This window comes from Vicugna pacos, chromosome 17, assembly GCF_048564905.1.
Source record: "Vicugna pacos chromosome 17, VicPac4, whole genome shotgun sequence".
Classification (NCBI taxonomy): domain Eukaryota; kingdom Metazoa; phylum Chordata; class Mammalia; order Artiodactyla; family Camelidae; genus Vicugna; species Vicugna pacos.
In genome coordinates this window covers 22,487,213-22,508,977 of record NC_133003.1, presented here as the reverse complement: position 1 = coordinate 22,508,977, position 21,765 = coordinate 22,487,213, and the positions used below count along the sequence as shown (strand labels likewise).

Genomic DNA, 21,765 nt, shown 5'->3' with positions numbered 1-21,765 from the left:
TTTTAGGAAAAAGTATAAAAATAACATCAAGGAAAGGGAGCATGGCGGCTGGGCAAGGGCTTGGGTTCACTTTGCTCACAGGTTGGGGCTCAGGCTCTGCTGTGCTAGCTGGAGCGTGGGGGTGGGGAACGACACTCAGGCTCAGCTTTAGGGTGGAAATACATTTCATAGCAGAGAGGCCTCCTAGCACCCCTAAATTCTGCCAGTGAAGTTGCTACCCCAGGCAGCTTTTCCTACAGAGGCCTCTGTCATGTTCTATGCTCAGGACAGTGGGTCTGAATTGCAGTGGAAGAACTTACTGATGGTATACCACATGTAAGCACGGCCTGGTCTGTACTACTTATGGGCCTACTTATGCCTAGCAAAGGCCAGGCACACAGTAGGTGCTTAATAATCATTTGTTGACAGTAAAGAGGGAACGTCACTTCAACACCTTCTCACTGGAATCTCTAGCCTTCTGTCCCTGAGCTGTGGCGGGGTGTAGAGGCATCTGAGAAGGCTTCCTGGAGGAGGGTATTGGAGCACATCAGGAGAAGGCACTGGTCTGAGGCCCAGGCAAGGGGTGCTGAATTCCCCAGGGATCCAACTCCTGGCTGACCTGGCCAGATGAGGGGTGCACGTCCACCTTCCTTGGCAGCCTCTTACTCTAGCAGGATCCCCATGACTTTTGCTTCCAAACCATCTCATCACTGACAGCAGCAACTGGGTGGGGCTGGTGGATGACATCTTCATGAGGTCCAGAGTGGGGCTGGGGTCCCAGAGAGAAGACATGAGCAGCTCACACCCCTCAGGCAACCTCTTGGCCCCCCTACATGGGGTGTCCAGTGTGGCCCATACTTAGATTCAGCCTCTCCCTGCCCTCACCTTTACCTCTGCATCATCTTGGATCCCTGTGTTCTGTCAGTGCTGCTTCTGGCCTGGTCTCTGCTGTCTCTGTCCCAGGGAAACCCAGGGCCTCCAAGCCAGTAGGTTCCTAAGGACACCTCCTGATCCAGCCCCCACCCAACTGACCATGGTGGAAGCCTGTGCCTAGCTCTGGGGCCACATAGACCCATGAATCAAGTCCCTTCCTTCAAGAGACCACATCTGGGAGGGAGATAGACAGAACAGAGACACCATAGGGAATTTTGGAAACCCACCTGACAAGGGCACTAGGCTTCCTGGAGGAGGTAGATGGGCACTGACTCCTAAAGGGTGAGGCGAAGCTGCCAGGGGAGGAGGCAGGAAGGTCGGTACAGGCTCAGGGCACAGGAAAAACAAGGGTAGGGAACCTAAGCATGGCAGAAGGGCAGAGTTCAAGGTCAGCATGGTGGGAGACATGAGATTGGCAGTGCCAGGCCACACAGGGCCCTGTAAAGGATGGCGACAGAAAAGAGAGGAGTGGTCAGGGCATCTAGGAAGCACTGGATCACTAGATGGGAAGCACAGGGGCCTGTGTGTGAAACCTGAAGGTGTGAGGGCCTGGGACAGATGAGCCCGTGCCAAGCAGCTTGGGTGGGTGTCTGAAGTTGGGGCAGGGGAGGGAGTGTTCTGGGGAGGTCTGGTCTGGAAGGGAGAAGAGGGAGGTCACAGGAATACGGGGCTTTGGAGGGGAGCAGCTTCTAAAGGGTGACCTTGGGGAAGTGACAGCCCAGCTTGGATGGGGTTGGTTGAGTAGGATACCCCAATGAGCTCTCAGTCCCTGCCTAGGGCTGGGCTGGGCTGAAGGCCAGGCCAGAGTGCTGGGGGACAGTGGACAAGGGTGATGCTGAGGAGGACAGTCCATTGGCATGATCTTCAGAGGGGGAGAGATCATGCCATGGTGAGAAGGCCCAAGAGAGAAACTGAGTTTGAGGGAAACAGTCAGGAGGCCCCTGGGATGAAGCTGAGGGAAGGGGCAACCCAGGACCTGGGGCTGAGTCTCCAGTTTCCAGAGTGAGTCCACGTCCTGCTCTCTGTCCATACCTTGTTCACATCCCCACAACCCTGGGAGGACCCGACTGGGATTCTAGTCCCCATTATACAGGTGAGAAACCGAGGTCCAGGGAGCTAAAATCAGTGCTTCCCAAAGTACGTGCTGAGCCAGTCACTAAGCCTTAGGAGCTCGGGCCTCCTACATGGCAGGGGCATTGTCACGCACAAGCACACAGACACCCACACGTGTGTCTCTAGAACATGGCCTGATGAGGGGAAAGGAGGTGTTCCACGGTACACTTAGATAAATGATGTGTTTCCCTGCTCCTCTAATCAGAGAGTGGCCAACAGCCCTGGGCCTGATACCCTCACATGATGCTATCTGCAAGTTTTTAAAGGATGAAAGAAACATTGATGAATTACACTGAGTCATCATCCAGAGAGAGGAAAACCAACAAAACTGACAAATTTATGAGAAATTCTACATGGCTCACGAGGGGCTGGTTCACCTGTGGAGATGTGCAGGTTTCACGCTGGGAGCTGAGAGGGTGCCAGCTAAGTTGGCAGGTTCTTACCCATGTGAGCCCCTGAGGGACCATGCTGGGCAGGGCAGTGCCTTGGAAGGAGCCCCAGCAGCCTCAGAGTCCACGTGGCCCAGCCCTCCACTCAGGCTCCTCAGAGCCAAGGTGCTTGCATATGGCTGGGTTCAGGGGCCACAGCCCAATTTGGACCTGACTCAGTGTGTTAGACTTACTGGCTTTGTTCTCATTAGGGAACCTCTCACAGGTGCCTGACAGGGGACCTAGGAGTAGCAGCAGAGACCTGGCAGGGCAGGTCCCCAAGAGCTGGGCCTGTCCTGCTGCCCTCAGCACGAGGTTGTGCAGGGCCACACTCATCCCCTCCTGAAGCAGCCAGAGTTGAAATCTCTGAGTGTGGACTTCATCTGCAGTTCAGGACAACTGCTCTGTCAATTCAAGCTGGCCCCTGCAAATGTTCTTCCCAGCCACCAGAGACCCTTTCCCCACCCCCCCGCCCTGTTCTTTGTATTGACCATGGTTCTCGCTGAAAGCTAAAACACGGAAGCCAGTGAAATTTATGTTGCCACCTGAGTGCCACTTCACCTCCTTTCCTTCCTGAGAAGGAATGTCTCAGCTCATGGCCTTCCTATTCCCGATGTGAAAATGTCTGCTTTGGGGTTACATACTAGTAATAGGACAGAGTGGAGGTTTTAAGTGTCCTCTCATGGCAAAATACAAGCTAGCGACCATCCTTGGGTGCTCAGAATGATCTGGGAAATCTTATCTGGTCTGAAATTCAAGCTTCTGGACACCAGTTTCCCCAACCCCATCTCCGTCTTCATCACAAGCCACCCCTCACTTCTTCAAATTTTTCCTGGGAAATTAAAACACAGGCTGCCCCTTGAAGGCAGGGCCAAGAGGCCACAGGAATCAATAATCAAGGCCAAGATGCCCACAGGGAGTGAGCAAGCCCAGGCCTGAGGGTGGAGAGACAGGCGCCCCCTTCTAGAGGGGAACAGCAACTGGAATGAGTTTTTCCCCGTTACATATATTCTGACCTTTTTGTTTTTTAAGGAAAAAATCCATTTTACTAATTTTTTTTTTTATCAACTCGTGGAGGATGCTTGTGGCTGGTGAGAGAAAAGGTCAGGGAGCCTGTCACTGCCAACAAACAGTGCAGGCTCATGTGGCTGCTCCCTCTCCACCAGGCGCCCTTTGCAGCTCGGAGTGTTGGTTTTTTCCCTGCAGTTTTGGTTGCTGGAATTTTGGTCTGGGTGTTATGTGTTTGTTTGTTTGTTTCTCATTGTTCCAATGGTTGTTTTATCTTTAAGCTGAGGCACAGTTAATACAGAAAACATGGGTCAGATGTGTTGTGGGACAGGAGCCGGGTGTGGATGGATGCAGGAAGGAGTGAAAGAAGGGAGGCAGGAGGGAAGGGCTGAGTGCCAGTCCCGTCCAGGAGGCACCGGTGTCAGCAGCACATTTGACAGGAGGGCAAACCCACAGGCCTCTGCATCACCTGCCATGCCTAAGTCATGGGTCCCATGAGCCCACTCTGCCTATGCTGGTGCACTTGTCTTCCCTGCTCAGAACCCAGCAAAATGGGGATCAGGACAGGACCCATCTGCAGAAGGTTATGGTGAGTGAGGTTGTGCCCATAAAGCTCTGAACAGTCAGAGTCATCGAGACACCCATCACTCACATAGCAGGCACTGTCTGCCCACCTGCACCTCCTGCAGACCACAAGCTGTGCAAGAACAGGGCCAAGTTGAGATTCTCCTGGTCCCTGAGTGTGGATGTACCTGCTTGAAGAAGGTGGTAGATAGACAGACAAATGTCCACTCACGCTGAGGTGGCAGGAAGAAAGGACCCACAGGGCCAGGACTCCCCACCTGTCTGCACATCTACCCCATTGTCAGCCCAGCGCCCTCCTTGCTAAGCTGCATCTTCCTTCATTATTATGCAGATATTTTAATTATGCAGATATGTTCTTAGACAGTTTTAAATATGTATATTATTTACTCATTAGACCATAACAGCTCTGGAAATTGGAAATCTGTATTTAGTATCTATCAGTACACAATACAGAGCTAATACAGGGCCTGCAGGTGGGGAGGGAAGCAGTGAGCAATGGCAGCAGTGCTGTGCTGGGCAGGGGCTCCTGGGTACCCAGGTGCTTACTCCCTCCCACGGCCTGGGCCCAGTGCCACCAAGATTGAGGGGTGAGTTCAGAACAGTATCTGAGAGTCCAGTTACTGATCCTCTCTCCTGGGGTAAAAGCAAAGGAACCACTCTGGGAAGCAGGTGGGGAGCATCTGAGTCCAACCAGCCAGGCCCCACCTGGCCAGACCTGGTTCTTCCCTGCATTACCGAACCAAACTTGGGTCCACTTTCCCACGTGCAGAAAGGCCAATCTACTGACACTGGCTTGTGGTAAAGAAAAGTGCTGCGTTTATTTCAGGGCACTAAGTAAGGAATTGGGGACAGCTAGTGCTCAAAAAGCCCAAACTCCCCGATGGGTTTCAACAAAGTATTTTTGAAGGCCGGCTGAGGGAGGGGTGTAGCAGGGTATGTGATCAGCTCGTGCACGGTTCTCCAGTTGACAGTGAGGACTACCAGCTAATGGTTATCTAGTTAACATCTTCCATTTGGTGGGGGTTTTAGCATCTGTAAAACAACTCAGAAAATGTGCATCAAATACTGTAATCTAGGTACTTCAGAGAGGAGTTACAGCAGAGGATATAGGGGAGGGGTCTGTCCCCAGAAGGCCCCATAGGGTTCTGCTTGTTTACACCTGGGATGGTCACCATCCAACAGAGATGGCAGACCTGGGTTTCCACCACTTCCTCACCTGGGGCCCCAGGGCAGTGGTTCTAATTTTCAGTCCCCTTACAGGAGGAGGAACAAAAGAATTCACCTCTCAGGGGTCTTGCTAAGGGTGGGATGGCGAGGGTGAGGAAGAGGTATAGTCTCCCATCTGTCGTTGGATTAACTGTGCCAGTCAGTGAAGCCCTGGCCCAGAGTAGTTCCAGGGGCAGTGTCTGGTATCATCCTGTCATCATTGCCTTCCTTGCAACCCTCTGCAGTGTTCTCAGGGCATATCCTTGGGGCTGCTGCCCCCAGCCTCCACCTCAGAGCCTCCATCACAGCTTCTGCCAGACTCAGCCTCCAGTGGCACAGATCTCAATTTCCTGTGCCCTGCGGGTTCAGGGCCTTTTATCCTAAGCTTCTCATATTCTCTTGGAAGAGAGAGTAGCTATACCTAATTAAGACTAAAATACTTGTACGGTCTTTCCCTCTGGGCTGCACAAAACAAATCCTGTTTGATGGGCAGTTGCTCCCCAGATCCTTTTGGGCTAGACCCCTTACTGTGGGGTGGGGCTCCAGGTGAGAGGTGTGAGGGCAGGAGCGGGCCCTCAGAGAGGATGGAGAAGCCTGAGAACTCCAGCCCCTCACCTCACCCCTCTCGGCATGCACTGGGGCCTTATCCTCCAGATGTTGGCCTCTGAGGGGGACCCACCATGGCCCGAGGTCCCCTATCTCAGGTCATGCTCTGTCTCAGCTCCATGGCAATTGAGAGGCTTTGAACTTAGTGAAATTCGAAGGTGCCTGTGAAGGGGACTGCTCCCCAGGGGAGCTTTGTCCACAGCCCAGTCCTCCTCTTTCTTGCTTTTTCCTGTAAGAACAGTTTCTGAAACTGAGGGAAATTGATTGTTAAGTGAAACTCTCTGATAATTGCCTCTGAAATGCCCACTGTTATCGTGATTGACTTGGCCATGAACAGCCCTGCTCAGCAGTCCCACCACTGTTCCCTTGGCCATGATGGAGACATCGCAGGCCAGACAAGCCATCATCAGCAACTTCGTAGCAGCATCACCTTCATAGGCAGCCCTCACCCTCCAGGATGTAATGAAGAGGCTCAGAGAGGTTAGACCACACACCTCAGGTCACACAGCTAGCTGAGCAGAGCCAGACTTAAGCCTTTACCCAGGTTCAGAGACACTCTGACCTTGATTTTGTAGCTGTTCATTGTGTACTACTATGTGTCAGGGGCCAGGTTACTATAAACTTGACAGCTGCCAGATATAGCCCCCACTAAGCTCAGAGCTCCAGGGAAAAACAAACAAAGCATAGGGTTCTCTGAGTTCCTTGATGAGGACAAGTAGGAGCTTGGCAGGGGTCAGGGAGTGGTCAGAAGAACGGGGGCAAAGCTAACACCTCAAGAATGAGGGAGTGAAACAGGCTAGAGGAGTCTGGGCGAGAGTGCACCAGGAAGGGGCAGAATGTGTGGGGCCTGGTAGCAGGAGGGCCCCTCGTATGTATTCCCAGTCCTTGCCCCTCTCACCCTCAGTCCCGAGGGGCTGAGTGCAACCACAGCCTGCCCCGTCCACCTCCCACTCAGCTGCCTCAGCCTTCCTCCTGCACCACCAGCCCCGTGTGTTTAGCAGTTTCCACACGTCCAGTGCCCAGGGATGGACTGATTGATCTGTAACACTGAAAAAATAATAATGGCTTGATCGTTACTGAGGATTAAAAGTAATCCTTTCGCTGCGGCTATTGCAACTCCATTATTCACGAGTCAGCGGGCTGACCCGGGCCTTTGGGCCCGTGGGACTCCATGAGTTCAAGGAGGCTGGGGGGTGGGGCCCTCTGTCCCTCACCTTGGCCGCTAGGCCAGGGAGCCTGAGGGGCCATCAGCCCCCATGTTCCTGAGGCCTGTGAATCCCAGGGTCAGAACTAAGCCCTGAGAGGGTGAAGGAGCTGGCATCACCCGGCCAGTGGGGAAGGTAGGGTCTGGAGAGGACTGCTTCTCAAGGCCATGGCCCAGTTTGGAGACTTCAACTAGTGTCCGTTTAGTGTTTGCAATCCAATCAACCCTGTGGTTTTCTGTGGCCAGGGGCCTGCTCTGGTTGTTCCCACATGTGCCCCAGCCTCAACCCCAACAAAGAGCAGTGGCCTTGGCAGAGCCCCATGTGGGCTCCAGGCCCACTCTGAGAAAGGTCTGGAGTCCTTGGGAAGCTGGTGGGCCACCGGGGGTGGGCAGTTACTGCCCAAGGCTCATCCTCGAGGTGCAGCCCTGGGGGCTGCCCTCTGGGCTCACACTCTCTCATCCAGGCCAGGTGCCTCGTGCATGGTCAGTGCTCAGTTAACAGGACTGGCATGACTTGTTAACCATGTGTCCCACAGTAACATCCTCTGAGGAGGGGCACTGCAGGCTTGTGATTCAGGGGCCTCATCCATCCCAGCTGTTGGGGTTGGGGTAGGGGTGTTTGTGGTTGAGGCTGAGAGGAGGCCCCAGGCTGGAAAGGGAGGGACAGGAGTTGGGTGCATAGGAGCCCCTGGGACCTTAAGAAAGCTTTGCCTTTTAAATGCAGAGCCATAATGAGCTGCCAAAGGGTTTAGGGGTTTGGGGAGGAGTGGGTAGCCGTGTGCTCAGATCCACATGTTGAAGGTGCCAGGTGCTGTGTGGAGAAAGATGATGAGGGGCCAGAGAGGATACAGGAGGCTGAGGGAGGACGGTCTGGGCTGGGATGACCAGTGGGTGATCTGAGTAACATCAGTGGTGGAATGTAGGGGGATGTAACAAGGTGGATGGTCTCATTTCAAGAAGGGTGTCATGAGCTCCAGTGTGCCTGGGGATAACCCCAGGTGTCCAGGAACTCAGGAGGGGCCAGGATTGGAGGCAAGACCTGGGAGGTGTCTGGGAGTAGAAAGGCCTGTGGCCCTAAAGCCCACCTAAGCAGGCACTGCAGTAACAGGTGGGCAGAGGACAGAACCTACAAGAAAGACAGATAGGGTAAGAGGAGAGGGAAGTGGAGGCCAGGGGGGACTCAACGTTGTGAAACGAGGGGGTTTGACTCTGAGACGGACTTTCCCACCCTGCCCCCAGGTCCCTCAGCCTCATATCCTCCCCAGGATTCAGTGCTCTTAGCCTGAGGAGGAGAGGGTGCCAGGCCCAGTGGGAGTGGGGCTGGCTCTGGATGGCCCCTCTAACTGCCAGGGGTGGCATCCTGCCCAGAAAGTGGAGACTGCAGCTCTCCTGGGAATCCCCAGGTCCCCCCCACCACCACACTGTTTCATGCTGGAAGGGAGGAAAAGCTGGTTTCCCACTTCCCCTGAGGGGCAGCTTCCAGGCTTTATTAGAACCTCCCTTCTGGGGCCCACAAGCCTTTAGGCCTGGGCTGATGGAGGGGAGCACTTCTGTTGACTACTAAGGGGCCAGGGCCTTCTGAGTAGGGCTGGAGGCCAGAAGACAGGACCCTACTGCTCCACCCACGGGGTCGAGGGGGGCAGGGTGTTGGGGACCAGAGCCCATCCCCCACCAAGAGCCACTCTCTCTCTCCCAGGCCTGGTGGGCCCTGTGGAGAATGCCTTCAGACCTTAGTCATGGGCTAGGCAAGGCAAATTCGGTGGTGAGGGCCCACGCCCAACCTAGAGTCACTCCATGAACTTAGGCAGGCTACTCACCACCTGCATGCCTGGGTATCCTCATCTAAGGAGGATGTGTCAGGCACATTGTGAACGGGGACAGGTACACATGATGTGTCTCTGGCCCAGGGGAGGGCTTAGATGCAGTAGGTGACCCATTCAGGGTGACAGTCATCATTATGATTAACAGGACATCACTGCACTCAGCTCTGTGGTAGGCCCTAAAGGGCCAGACTCAAGAGCCCCAAGATTTAGTAGAGGGACAGGATCCATGGAGATACAAAATAAGAATCTCTGGGCATCCAGGATTTAGGCCCAGAAAGTAGTCTGATTCTGATGCCTCCTCCAGGAAGTCTTCCCTGATGTCCCAAGTTCCCACAACACTGAGCTTCCCAGAAGCACCTCAATTATTCCTACCCTGGTTGTTCTGTCCAGTTATGAGTCTGTTTCCCTCTGTGAACTGAGAGACGATAGGGCTAACTCTGCCATATCTCTGCACATCAGCACAACCTGGTGCCAGGTGTGCCAGGTAACAAGGTGTGAACAGATACAGCTGTGCTCATGGGCAGAGTAGTTGACGGAAGAGACTGCAGGAACCAGCACCAAAGGACAGGCCAGGCTTGTGTGAACAGAAGGCTTGGCAAGCCCTGCTGGAAGGAAACTCAGGAAGCCAGGACAGGGACAGTGGTGCTGGGCTTAGGTGGGCAGAGGTCAGCTATGGGCACCTTCTGCTGGACCCTGAACAAGCTGGGGGCAAAGGTGCGTCAGCAAGGCACTCTCACTTCTGACAGTTCACCCTTGGCTGGAGAGGGCCTTCCTCTCGGCACTGGGCTGACACTGGTTTGTAGTGGATAGAGAGTGACAGTGGACTTGGTTCCAGAGCCTAAGTCCCAGTGCATCCTGGGGATCCCCCTGCCATCCTGTGGGCAGGAGGTGTGGCTGAGCTGAAGTCCAGGACATCCCATGGAGACGCCCCTCAGATCACTCTCTGCAGGCTTCACCTTGTCTGTGGGAACCTGCTGTGGGTAGGGAAAGGGCCCACACAGTGAGCTGGAGAATTTTTGGTGCCATGGAATCTCTGGGAGTCTGGCAGGATGTCCAGGGAGTCCCTGAGCCAGCCTGGCCCCAGGGAGCACTGGGGAGGGAGAAGGCTTTGGGCTGGGCATGGCCTTTCCTCAGCCTCTGACCTCCCTGTGCTCTGTCCCTCAGAGACTGGCCGATGCTGCAGAGAACTTCCAGAAAGCCCACCGCTGGCAGGACAACATCAAGGTAAGAATTGCCGTGCCCTCCTCAGCCCCTAGGACCTGCCCACCCCCGGCAATTGTGGATGTGAATGCAGGGGAGGAGGGAGGGGAGGCTGCCCAGACCCACTGGAAGTGTTTCAAAAGCTCCTTGGGGTGAAGCCAGCAACCATTTGAGGCTCCCCTTGGTGCTGGGATACAGGGTGCAGATATGAACCTCTCATTTTACCCCAGAGGAGCTGTGGAGTCCCATGAGCAGATAGGCCGCTCTGAAGTGATGTTTCCCAAACTTGGTGTCCCCTTGGTGGTTAAGGAGATGTCTAGACTCCTGGAGGACCCCTGGGGCAAAGAGGCCTCTTGACTCCAGTACTTTCCAGACTTTAATACACTGACTTGGAAGAGACGCTGGGAGAAGGGACCCTATCCCCTTCCCAGACTTCCCTGAGCAAGCAGCCTGTCTCTAGAAGGCCCCCAAGCTGGAATCGAGGAACAGGCTGTCACAGCCACAAAAACCTCTCCTACGACCAGTAGAGCTCAGAGGGAGCTCAGGTGCTGAGCAAGTGGAGGCTTGAGAAGCTGGGAGCAGGACTCTTCTTGAGGACGAAGGGCCCAGAATGCGAGGGAGAGAAGGAAAGCCTCACTGGCCCCCCCAGCCTCAAGCCCAAGTGGCTCACAAATTCAGGCAGCTGTGTTTGATTTGGGCCAGGGCTGGATACACCTGCACCCTTTCTGTCAGGGTCCCAGTAAAGCAGAAGAGAGGCTGAGGCAGGGTTCCTCCCAGACTCAGGGAACCCTCAATGCCAAGGATGATGGAACCGTCAGGGACCAGACCAGCTGGCAGGCCCCTGTGTCCACAGCTGCTCAGGCATGTGGGCCACACCTCCCGGTGGACTCTGTACTAAACACCGGGAGAGGAACCAAGAGCTGTCCCCTGGGACCCAGAGGACCAGTAAGGGGTGGCAGGGAGCCCCTTGACTCATTCCAGCTCTGAGCCACCTCTAGGAGGCAGGAGGGATTGTTATCCCTACTTAACTGATGAGAACCCTGAGGCACAGAGTGGTTGGACCTACCTGGGGTTAGCTGCTAGGAACAGATTCACAGCAGGGCTGTCAGTTACAAGAGGTTCATGCCTATGAAGCAAGCCCCCTAAACCTGTTTCTCCTCCCTGGTCCCCATGCTCCCAGGGCTCCCTGAGCCCACACCCCTGCACTGTTCCTTTGCTGCCCCATGGGTGCTGAGTGCTACCCTCAGGGAGCTCATGTGGGGTGGAGGTTAACAGATGATTTTTTTTAAACTGTGAATACATTAATGAGCCAGTGACTCCCTGGACCTATCTCCCCTCCCTAGGAGCCCAGGGCTGGCCTTTTTCTCCCTCTCCATCCCAGCACCACCACCATCACTGGGCCGAGTGCTTCCCCAGCCTCTTAGCAGAAACACTCATGGCAGCAGGCACTTGCCCTCACTGTCTACTCGGACCTGCCCCCACCTGCAAATAACCCCACCCGAAGACTCCCTGCAAGGCCCAGCCTGAGCCTGCACTCAGGGCCGCAGGATCTGGCTGTCCCTACCTCTCTTATCAACCTCACTTCTCCCTCCCCTCCTCTTGTGCTCCAGCCACTCTGAACACCTCACTCCAGGCCCATTCCTGGTCTCTCCACCCTGAATGCCCTCTGTTCCTCCTGGAGGCCCAGCTTGTCTTGTCCCTTCCCAGTGCAGCTACTTCCGCTCCCCAGACCATTAGCTCCTCCACTTTCTGGGCATCCAGAACCCTCCGCTCCTGCTCTGGCCCTTCTTTTGTTTCTGATGTATCTGCTTCCTCCCCTCCCCACCCACGGCAGGTGTGCAGAGTAGACACAGGAGAGGGAGCGAAAGAATCAGGGAATAAGGGAATGAAGAGACCCATCCTCAGCCTGGCTTTCTTTCCCTCCCAGTCCAGGCCCCAAACAGGAAGACCAAGAGGCTCCCTTGGCCCCAAACCTGTTTTCTCTTCCTGACTGCAGAAAACCCAAGATTTCCAAGAGTCTTTTTACTGGACCCCTGGCCCCTGACTCCTGATTTTCAGCTGCTCCCTAAGACAGGAACAGCTTATCCCAGGTCATAGTGGACACCGTGGGGGCCTGCCAGGAAGCAAGGCCCAGGTCTCAGGGGTGTCCAGGGAATGCTGAGATAGGTGCTGCTTGAGGGCCCGCTCCCTGCACACTGGGTCACAGTGCCTGTGCGACCTAGCAAGGGCTCACCCCTCTCTGGGCTTCAGTTTCCCCAATAGGCAAAGGACCAGCTGGTGTTGAGGCTGCCTGTCAGCCCAGGTGTGATGTGTGAAAGGGTCGGCACACACATCAGGCCACGTGAATGCAAGTTGGTGATGGTATGGGTGCATTTCTGGCCACACCAGCCCCTGGGCCCTGGGTACTCCTGTCCTGAGATGAGGCAGGAGAGGCCTCTGCTGGCCCCATCCCCCTGGCTTGACCCAAGAAGCCTCCAGCTATGGGTGTGACCACAGAGCCAGCTGGGCCCACCTCTCCCAGTCCATCAGTCTGCTTGTCTGTGTGGGCCACCAGTATCTTGGGCAGGATGGAGCTGTAGTCACCCCCTCCTTCTCAGCTGCAGGGTCAGGGCCCTTCTCTTCCCCAGAAGTGCTGAGCTGCCCACCTGCTGGGCTGAAAGGCATCAGTACTAATGGTGGGCTGCCAGGGAGAGCTCCAGGCAGGGACTGTCTATGCAGCGGGGATACAGGGACTTGAGGCTGTGAAAGGCACACCAGCCACCCTTGAAACCATGTCCTTCCCAGTGACCTTCAGGAGGGAACAGATAAGGAAGCATGTTCCTCCCCAGCACTCAGGAACATAAGCACGCCCAACCCGTGTGCTACAACCCCAGTGTCAAACTCAGGCCCTCCACACAAGCCAGGCCTTCTCCCAGGAATGCCCTTACCCACTTCAGAAGGGCAGCGCTGCCCTCTCCACTGAACTCCCTAGGGTACTTCTTTCTGGCTCCAACCATAGCACTGGCACCCCCCTGCCCACAGCATCTGCTTTTGGTTCCTCCATCACAGGTAGTTCCCAGTACAGGCTCCCCTAGACCAGTGTCCCAGTGCGCTCACCTGTCTGCCCCACTCACAGCTCCTCTAGGTCAGAAGCAGTTAGGCCTGACTCAGTGCTGCTCACCACCTGTCCATGTGCCCAGCTGGGTGCCCTGTGGACAGAGGGACCAGAGCCTCAGTCTTCTTACCTCTGAAATGCAGAGGATGGCACTCTGCAGTTCTGGGTGCAGAGGATACCCTGGGCCCACGGGGCCAGACTGGAATCCACTACATGATCAGTAGGGTGTGGTCCTCCCTGTGTCAACAGCACACAGTAGGTCTGCAGGCAGACCTCTGAGAAATGAACAGTGGTGCACGTACACACATACACACACACACACACACACACACACACACAGTCGTACCATCAACACCAGCCCAGGACTCAGGAACTTGGGGGGATCATGGAGTCTGCAGGGTCAGAGCTGAGACAGGAGAGCACAGGGGAAATGTCTGGATGTGGAGGCTCCCCCACTCCCTTCCCTACTCCCAGGTCATGACTCCACACTCCTGTCATGGCAGGGGCAGGGAACACCTAGCCACAGCCCTGGCCACAGCCCTTGGACACCACGGCCCTTGTTAGCAGGTAGCACCTCCCAGACAGGCAGCAGGTGCTCTGGTGCCCATAACACTTAGGGTAGATGAAGATAGTCTGCCTGCCGGACACTGTATCTGGTGCCAGCACCTCACTGTGCCATCATTATCTGCCGTCTAAGCTGCCACTAGGGAGGAGCTGGGCCAGGGCATGGGTCGGGGAGGCAGGAGAGGCCATTGGTCCCAGGGCCTCAACGCCAGGGCCTCAACGCCAGGGCCTCAACCAGGGCCTATAGGAGACAAAGCCCTGCCCTGAGAGTCTAATGGAAGAAGCATCCCTGCCCTGGGAGGACTGATGGGAGAGGTAGCTGTGCCTGGAAAACTAAAGGGAAGGCTGTGAAGGCTGGGCCAGGCCAAAGAGCCAGCTGGACAGGACAGGTGGCTCCTGGGCCTGAGGTCTGCCCCAGCCATCGGGCCTGCTGCCTGCCTCTCTGCCAAGCCGGCAACAGACGGCGCTCTCAGAAAACAATCCTCTTGGCTGAGCTCAGCTGGCAGTAAGCCAGGGCAGGAAGGCCAAGTGTCCTCACTGGTGCAGCCGGGTAGCTGGCCTGGGCCCTGCACGGGGGCCTAGTGAGCAAGCAGCAGTCAGGTCTGAGCAGGCCACAGCAGCCGCCTGCCGTGGCACCATAGATGCCAACCGCTGTCCCCCATACTCACCCCATGTTCACCTGCTCCCCACCTGCTGACGCCCCTTGTGCCCGAGCTCAGCTCCGGCTAAGGAAAGCGTGTGTATCATCTGTACAAGGGCCTTGTGGGACCCCCAGCCCCAACCCTCACATGTCATGTATGTACAGAAATCCACACAGGGATTAGGCATGCATATGAGTTTATAGGGAGTGACTCTCCCCACTCTCTGCCCAGTTCAAGCAACATGGCCCTAAAAATACCAAGTAATGGAGGAGGCGTCAGAAGTGTAGACCCTGGACATCAAGGACACACGTTTCACCCCAGTCAGAGGGTTTCTTTCACATCAGGCCCCTCCCGGGACTGGGGAGTTGCAAGCATAAGGGGCCCACTCTTGGGTCAGGTTGGCCTTAACCCCTGGAGAAGCCTCCCTCTCTGTCCCTTTAGCATCCTCAGAAGAGGCATCAGCATTCTGATTTCATAAGTGGAAAATGAAAACCCTGAGATGAGGTAAGAGGGAGGGTATGGCTCAAGTGGTAGAGCACATGGGTAGCATGCATGAGGGCTGGGGTTCAATCCCCAGTACCTCCTCCAAAAATAAATAAATAAATCTAATTACCTCCCCCCTCTAAAAAGAAAATTTAAAAATAATAATAATAATAAATAAATAAAAGAAGAAGCTTGTGAGATGAGGTAAAGCCTCATTGAGGCTGCAGGATTTAACAGGCACCCTTGCCCCATTGCCAAGATGGAGGGGACCCCCAGGAGTCCTCATGGGGTCACAGGGACTTATGAGGCTTCAGTCTCAGTTTTCACTCATTGCTCAGGATCCCAGGAGCTCATGTGTTCAGGTCAGGATTTGAGGCCAAGTCCCTTAGCCAAGGCCTCTGTGCATAATCGCTAGGTGATACTGCCTCCTCGTTGTATCCTAGAGGCCAGACACTAGCAGTGGACATGGGGCACCATGCAGGCCAAAGCGGATATGGAGGCCTTTCTAGGGACCCTCCTATCCACCCCTGAGGCCCCATCCTGCCGCACCCCCAGCTCCACATCACATCAAGCATAGTGACCACAGCTGGGTTTACAATGTATTTTCACACATGTGACCTTGCCTGCCACTGTCCCATGCTAAGGACGGGGCATAGGCTGGCCCTCTCAAGACTGGGGAGGCAGGGAGGAGGCCTGCTCACATGTATCCAAGCCCTGGGGGACAATGACTGCATACAGATTCTTGAGCTCCACCTGCAGTCCACAGGGATTAGAATCCTCCTGTGTGACATCTTCCCCCTGTGTCACCGATGCCACCAACATCCAGTCCTCTACTGAGACCATGAAACAGCAGGACAGAGAGACAATGGGAGCCATTGAACCAGCTGGAGGGATGGCCCAAGTGAATGCCAGGTGTCTTGCAAGGGACAGCCCCGGTCAGGCAGGACCCAGCCACAGCCTGTGCGGGTCACTCTGGAGGCCTAGACTGAGCGACCCCCACCCATGCCCTTTTCTGTCCTTGCAGAAGGTTTGCCTAAAAATTTGGTGAGTGAAGCCCCATGTTCTAATCTGCAGTCCTCCCACTGTGCCTGCCTGTTTTCATTATGGAGGGAAAGAGCATCAGAGCCGTGTTTATAACCCCCTTTTAGATAACAAATCACATTTTCTTTTCGCCAGCGAGTGTGTTGAATTGATATTTCTTCCCCTCGGTTTAATGGGTTTGTGTGTTCAGGAATGATCTTCATCAACCGAAACTCCTTATTGTGTTTGATGTAATGTCAGCTTTCATTACGCGCTTCGGTCAGAGCTGGGCCCAGGGAAAGGCCCAGCACCCCGGAGCCTGGGCCCTGGCCCCAGCTCTCAACCCTGGGCCCACCTGAGTACCAGTCTGTCTGGACTGGTGAGTGGGCAGGTGTGGGAGGGGTGGGAGATGAGTCGGGGAGGCAGGTTGGAGCCAGGGTGTGATGCCTTTTTAATCGCTGCCAGTGTCCCCATCTGTATAACGGGGTCACAGGGCTGTTGCAAGGTGCTAGAACGGCAGATGCCTCAGAGGACTGGAACTGTCACCTTGCCTTTGGTCTTTCATTCAGCAGGAGGTTGTGGTCTTACCCAGGCATGATGCCGGGCATGTAGTCAATGTTCTAGAATGCTTGGACTCTGCCTGCAGGTCCAGCCAGTGGCCTATACCCCCAGACCTCGGGTGGGAGACAACCCACAACAAGCCCCAGTACCAACCACCTCAAACCATGGCCTCAGACCCAGCACCTGGACCGTCACCAAGGTTAAGCCCCTCCCTGAAGCATGAGGAGCCTGAGCTCAGAGAGGGAACAGTGCAGCCTTGAGGTCACACAGCAAATGGCACCCAGTCAGGCCCAGGTAAGGGGTGGCCAAGGTGACTTCTGCCCAGCAAGGAGTAAGTGCTGGCTCTGTGCTTGCTGTTTTACAGCCACACCCTTGGGGGCACACTTATCACCCCCATTTTTAGACCACAAAGAAACAGGTGAATGACGGGCTGCCAGGGCCACGCTGCAGGGTTTTGCTGCACAAAACAGGGCCGAGGAGCACCAGCAGAGGGTGACTTGGACAGTGGCCCTATCTCATGTCCTGGCCCTACGGCCTGTCGAGGCAGGGGTGGGGTGGCCCCTCCTGAGTGGATGGCACCTGATGGCACCAGACTTACCTTCTGGCGGCCTCTGTCAGCTGTGCTCAGTTCTGATTAAAGATCATTAAACATGAAATTAGCCCATTTGTGTTTCGGGTCCCCGGGGTGGCTGGTGATTATGACATGCAGATGGCCGAGAACCCAGGCGGCGGGCAGGCGCGCGAGGCCAGGACAGGCGGCGCTAGCATAGGCAGGCGAGGGCCGGGAGGCAGGCGCGGGGGCCGGGCTTTGTTTTCTCCCGCTCCTGTTGTGTAAACCCCCTTGCATTTCACAACAAATCACAGATAATTAATAAGTACATGCCCGTAATGAGCAGGCTTTTTAATAGAAGAAATTGGAAGATGCGGTGTCGAGTCATTATTTCACTCTTTCCGAGACTCGGCTCTATTTTTCCATCTTCTCACTTCCCCATTGGTACTGCTTCAGCTGTACCAGGCTGGCTCTGACCCTTCCTCCCAACAGGACTGCAGTGCAGAGACCCTGGTCCTGGCTTCAGGGAGCCCAGGGGATCACAACCCAACCAGGGTACTACATCCCCCTGGAGCCTGTGAGGATCCCTGAGGATGGTCTGGCTAGGGTGGGGGTGGGGCATCCCCAGCCTGATTCATCCAGCCCTTCCTGGATGGCAGCTCTGGAAAGGGAGGGCGGAGTCTCTGCCCCAGAGCAATCTTGGGGGGCTGTTCCAGGCCTTGGAGCTGGGGGTCCTGGCTGCACCTCAGGAGACCATGAATGTTGAGGCCTCTCTCCCCCACCAGGAGGAAGACATCATATACTATGATGCCAAGGCTGATGCTGAGCTGGTAAGTGTCCCCACCTGCACTGGGGGAGGGGGAGCTGCCAGAGCCACACCCCATCTCTGGGACCTAATGGCCTCCGCTGTAAAATGAGTGTTAGGACCCAGCCCTCTTCAGCATTCTGAGTTCGGCCCTGCAGTTGTTGGTGGCACAGGTCCCCACCCTACACCTCCCACAACTCCCTAGAGGCCCTGACCCCTCCAGGGCTGTCTCTGTGGCACCGAGGGGCACAGCTTCACTGCACGGTTTAGGGTTGGCCCAGCCCATTCCTGGGCAGGGTGGTGAGGTGCTTGGACCTCCTCCCCACATCAGTTCAGGTGCCCACACTGGGAGGACAGAGGGATGCTGAGTGCTGCAAGAGTAGTGGAGAGAGGGAGCGCATGGGGAGGGCTTCCTGGAGGTAGGCAGGCAGGGCTGGGATGCAGGTGTGTCTCAGGTCAGTGTAGCTACCCTTCCCTGTGGTGTGGGGAAAGTGGCTTCAGTGTGCTGACCATCCCACAGCCTGGGCCCACAATTAGTGTTGGCCCTGAGCTAAGTCAGTCTCACCCCCGCTGTAGAGGCAGCCCAGTCCCTGTGCCCTCAAATGGAGGAGAGGGCTCTGGCTCATCAGGGGTCACCACCCCAGAAGTGGTAGTGCTGGGACCGGAGAACCCAGAGCTAACCCTGCTCTTCTGCCTCTACATCATTGACTAGCTCATGTCTGCTTGGGTGGCCCTGTGACATAGAGAGGTCCCTATTACCAGAGGACTCACATGAAAAATGTGTGACCATTTGGGTGGGAGGAGGCCTACAGAGGAGACAAGAGTGTCTGAGGGCATGTGGAATGGACAGTGTTTGGCGAAGCTGTAAAGTTCCAAGTTCATCTGCCAACTTTGAAGCAAAAGTAGTTGAACATGACTATCTCCTTTGTAAACAGAGGTGTCACAACTCAGTCTCTGGGGTCCCACCTGTGCTGGTTGGTGCAGGAGACACCAAATCGAGACTTCTACTCCCCAGCCTATCGACCTGGGGATTTCCTGGGGTGAACAGGAGGTATCCAGTGGCACCAGGAGGTGAGCAGACAGGAAGGGACACCTGCAGAGGGTCTGTGGCATCAGGCTGGCCTGGGTGAGCCTTTAGGAGGGCAGCCAGGCAGGAGACCCGAGGAGGAGGAGTGGAGGGGCTAAAGCAGGTGTGCTTCCCCCTTGGCTGAGCCTCCGTGGCTCCCAGAGAAGTTGCTAAAATTAAAGCTGGAATCTGAAATTCAAATGAAGAGCGAACCTTTAATTAGACCCTGAATCTAATTCCTTACCCCCCTCAGCAGCGGGCTGTAATTTTAGCAATCAGTGCATTAAATATAAACCAGGAGACTGCGGTTGCCCACCGTGCAAAGCCCCTGGGCTTGAGGGTGGCACTGAGGGGCTCCTCAGCCAGTCTTTTGCTTGGCCCCCTACCAGGACACCAAAATCCCTGCTCCCAGCAGCCCCCAACCACTGGCTCTAAATCTCTGATTCCCTGCCTCCAGCTGCTGGGAGACTAGGGACTGCCCGGGGAGGGAGATTCACCCCAGGTAGGGCTGGGCTAGGGTCAGTTAGGTCGAAAGCCCGACCCTCCCAGCTCTGGTATAAATATCAGCATGCGCACATTCACCAACTCTCCTGCTTGTTGTGTTGTTTTGTTTTTTTAATCTTTGCCAGAGGTACAGTTAGAGATCTTTCTAGACCATTTACTTTTAAATTACCAGCCAGAAGGTGGGGGTGGGGGGGGAAAGAAGGAAGGAAAAAGTTCGCCAGCTGATAGCTTATCAGAACAGAATCCAAATGTCACATTAGTTGGGAAAGTTGGGAGATTAAATTTTCCAGTGCCCTTCATCTGCCACTGACATTTCGGGGGCTTTCTTCTCCCTCATCTCCCCCTCCTCACAACAGAACGTGAGTGCCTCATGCCTCAGAGGCGGCCAGCTCCCCGCTCTCGTCTCCATGCTGGGTAGCTGCCATCCCTGGCTTTACAGAGCATCCAGAAGCTTCTGAAGGTCCTCCTAGGGTGTGCTGAGGTGGGCAGAGGGTGGCACACTGGGTGAGGGACAACGGAAAGGCAGCGGATGGCTTGGATTTGGTGTTCAAAAACCTACCCTTGAAGAGATGAAGAGTGTTTGCGGCAGGCCCTTTAGAGCCATGCCAACCCCAACACAGGCCAGCGGCCTCACCGCCCCCAATCCAGCCGGGGTGGGGAAAGCACAGCTGGCTGAATGGGGAGGCACGATCACCCTTTCCCCAGACGAGACACAGCCTGGGCGAACGCCTGTAGGCAGGAACATGATGGGTGTGCCCAGGACCCAGTGAGCAGTTGGCTCGGCTGTCACGACATCCACGAAGGAGAGGAAATGAGCTGAGCCTTGTGCTGAAAGTGGTCATGGGGTCGTTGAGGGGCAGTGAGGGAGTGTGAAGATGCTTCAGCTGTTGACATTCCCTCCTCTCAGGACATGAAGCCCCCCAGCTTTGCCCCTGCCCTGCCTTGGTCTCCGTCTCTCCTTGCCTCCCCATCTGGCTTTTCCCTGTCTTCCCATTCACTCTCTACCTCCATCTTCCCTCCCCCCTTGCACACCTGCACTCGTGCCTGCCCACCCCCTCTTGGCTGAGCATCAACTCTGTAGTCGCAGACCTACTCCTGCCAGCCTGTGGTAGTGGGCGGGGGCGCACAGCGCATGCCCAGCCTGCCCGGCCCGAGAGATGCCATAATTGGCACCTGTCAGACGGCTGCAGCTCATTTTAGAAAGTCAACGGGGGCCTTTATAGTCCTGCTGCTAGCAGGCGCCACAGACCCTCCCTCTGGAGGTTGCCTGGTCTCAATGCTGGCCCCTACTGGAGCCAAGCTCTCCCCAGGACTCACCCCGCCCCAGCTCAGCCTCTAGAGCCACCCGGCAGCAGGAGGTGATGCCCCTCCCCCAGACGGGGCTAGGGTCCTCTCCCTGGTGCCAGAGGAACCCTGTGCAAGAGATGGGTGGGGCCAAGTTGGGGGCATAGGTCTGTAGGCTCCTGGGAAGGGGTGTCGAGGCTGCCCTGTGATTACACAGGCATGTCCCTGTAAGCAGGTGTTCTCAATGGCTCCAAGATTTGTCTCTTTCACTGAGAATTGGTTTTCAAGGATGTGGGGAAGGGGGGAGCCGGGCATAGTTCAGTGGTAGAGTGCATGCCTAGCATGCACAAGGGTCTGGGTTCAATCCCCAGCACCTCCAGCAAAAAACAAGTCAATAAATAAACCTAACTCCCCCAACAAGGACGTGGGGAAGGGGTTGGTTTGCTTGCTGTTTTGGAATTTGGGTTTAGCAAATGTGAGGGTGGTGGGTGGTGTGGATAGGGCAGGTGGGAGTCACAGGCCTCCTGGGCAAGAGGTCTATACCCTGTGTCCCTGTGTCCCTCTGTCCCTGTGTCTTTCCATCTTTCTCTTTGTCTCTGACTGCAGTAGTCTCTGATTCTGAGATGCCCCTATCTCCTAGACCCTGGTTCCCCTGCCTGCAGTTCTGTCCAACCCCTCTCCACCATTTCCCAGCCCTGACACTGGCATAGTTGGGGGATCCCTTTCTGCAGGACGATCCTGAGAGTGAGGATGTCGAAAAGGGGTCCAAGGCCAGCATCCTAAGGCTGGACTTCATTGAGGACTCAAACTTCAAGAACAAGGTCAACTATTCCTATACGGCTGTGCAGATCCCCACGGACATCTACAAAGGCTGTGAGTCTACAGCGTGATCGGGAGCAGCCCTCCCCCACCCCCGACCATGAGGACAAGGCCCACTACCCAGGCATTGTCGGGTCCCGGATGCCCAGCCAGTGCCATCCACCTTCAGCCCCTACACCCAAGGTCACACATGCCCACCTCTCAGACTCGCTCACTCGCAGGCATCAGACCACTCTCAGGCCCAGCAAGCTACAAAACGCCAAACTTCTCATCCCTACACATGCATGGT

General features: G+C 55.6%; 1 protein-coding gene across 4 annotated transcripts in view; it reads left to right on the top strand.

Moving 5' to 3' along the window:
* The window catches only part of CACNA2D2 (calcium voltage-gated channel auxiliary subunit alpha2delta 2), a 136,977-nt gene that overhangs the window by 94,523 nt on the left and 20,689 nt on the right, over positions 1 to 21,765 (top strand). For all 4 annotated transcript variants that reach the window (XM_072941334.1, XM_072941332.1, XM_072941333.1 and 1 more), the window contains exons 4-6: positions 10,050 to 10,109; positions 17,784 to 17,828; positions 21,389 to 21,530. In XM_072941334.1, the coding sequence (XP_072797435.1) occupies positions 10,050 to 10,109; positions 17,784 to 17,828; positions 21,389 to 21,530 (247 nt within the window). The remainder of the gene's footprint in view (positions 1 to 10,049; positions 10,110 to 17,783; positions 17,829 to 21,388; positions 21,531 to 21,765) is intronic.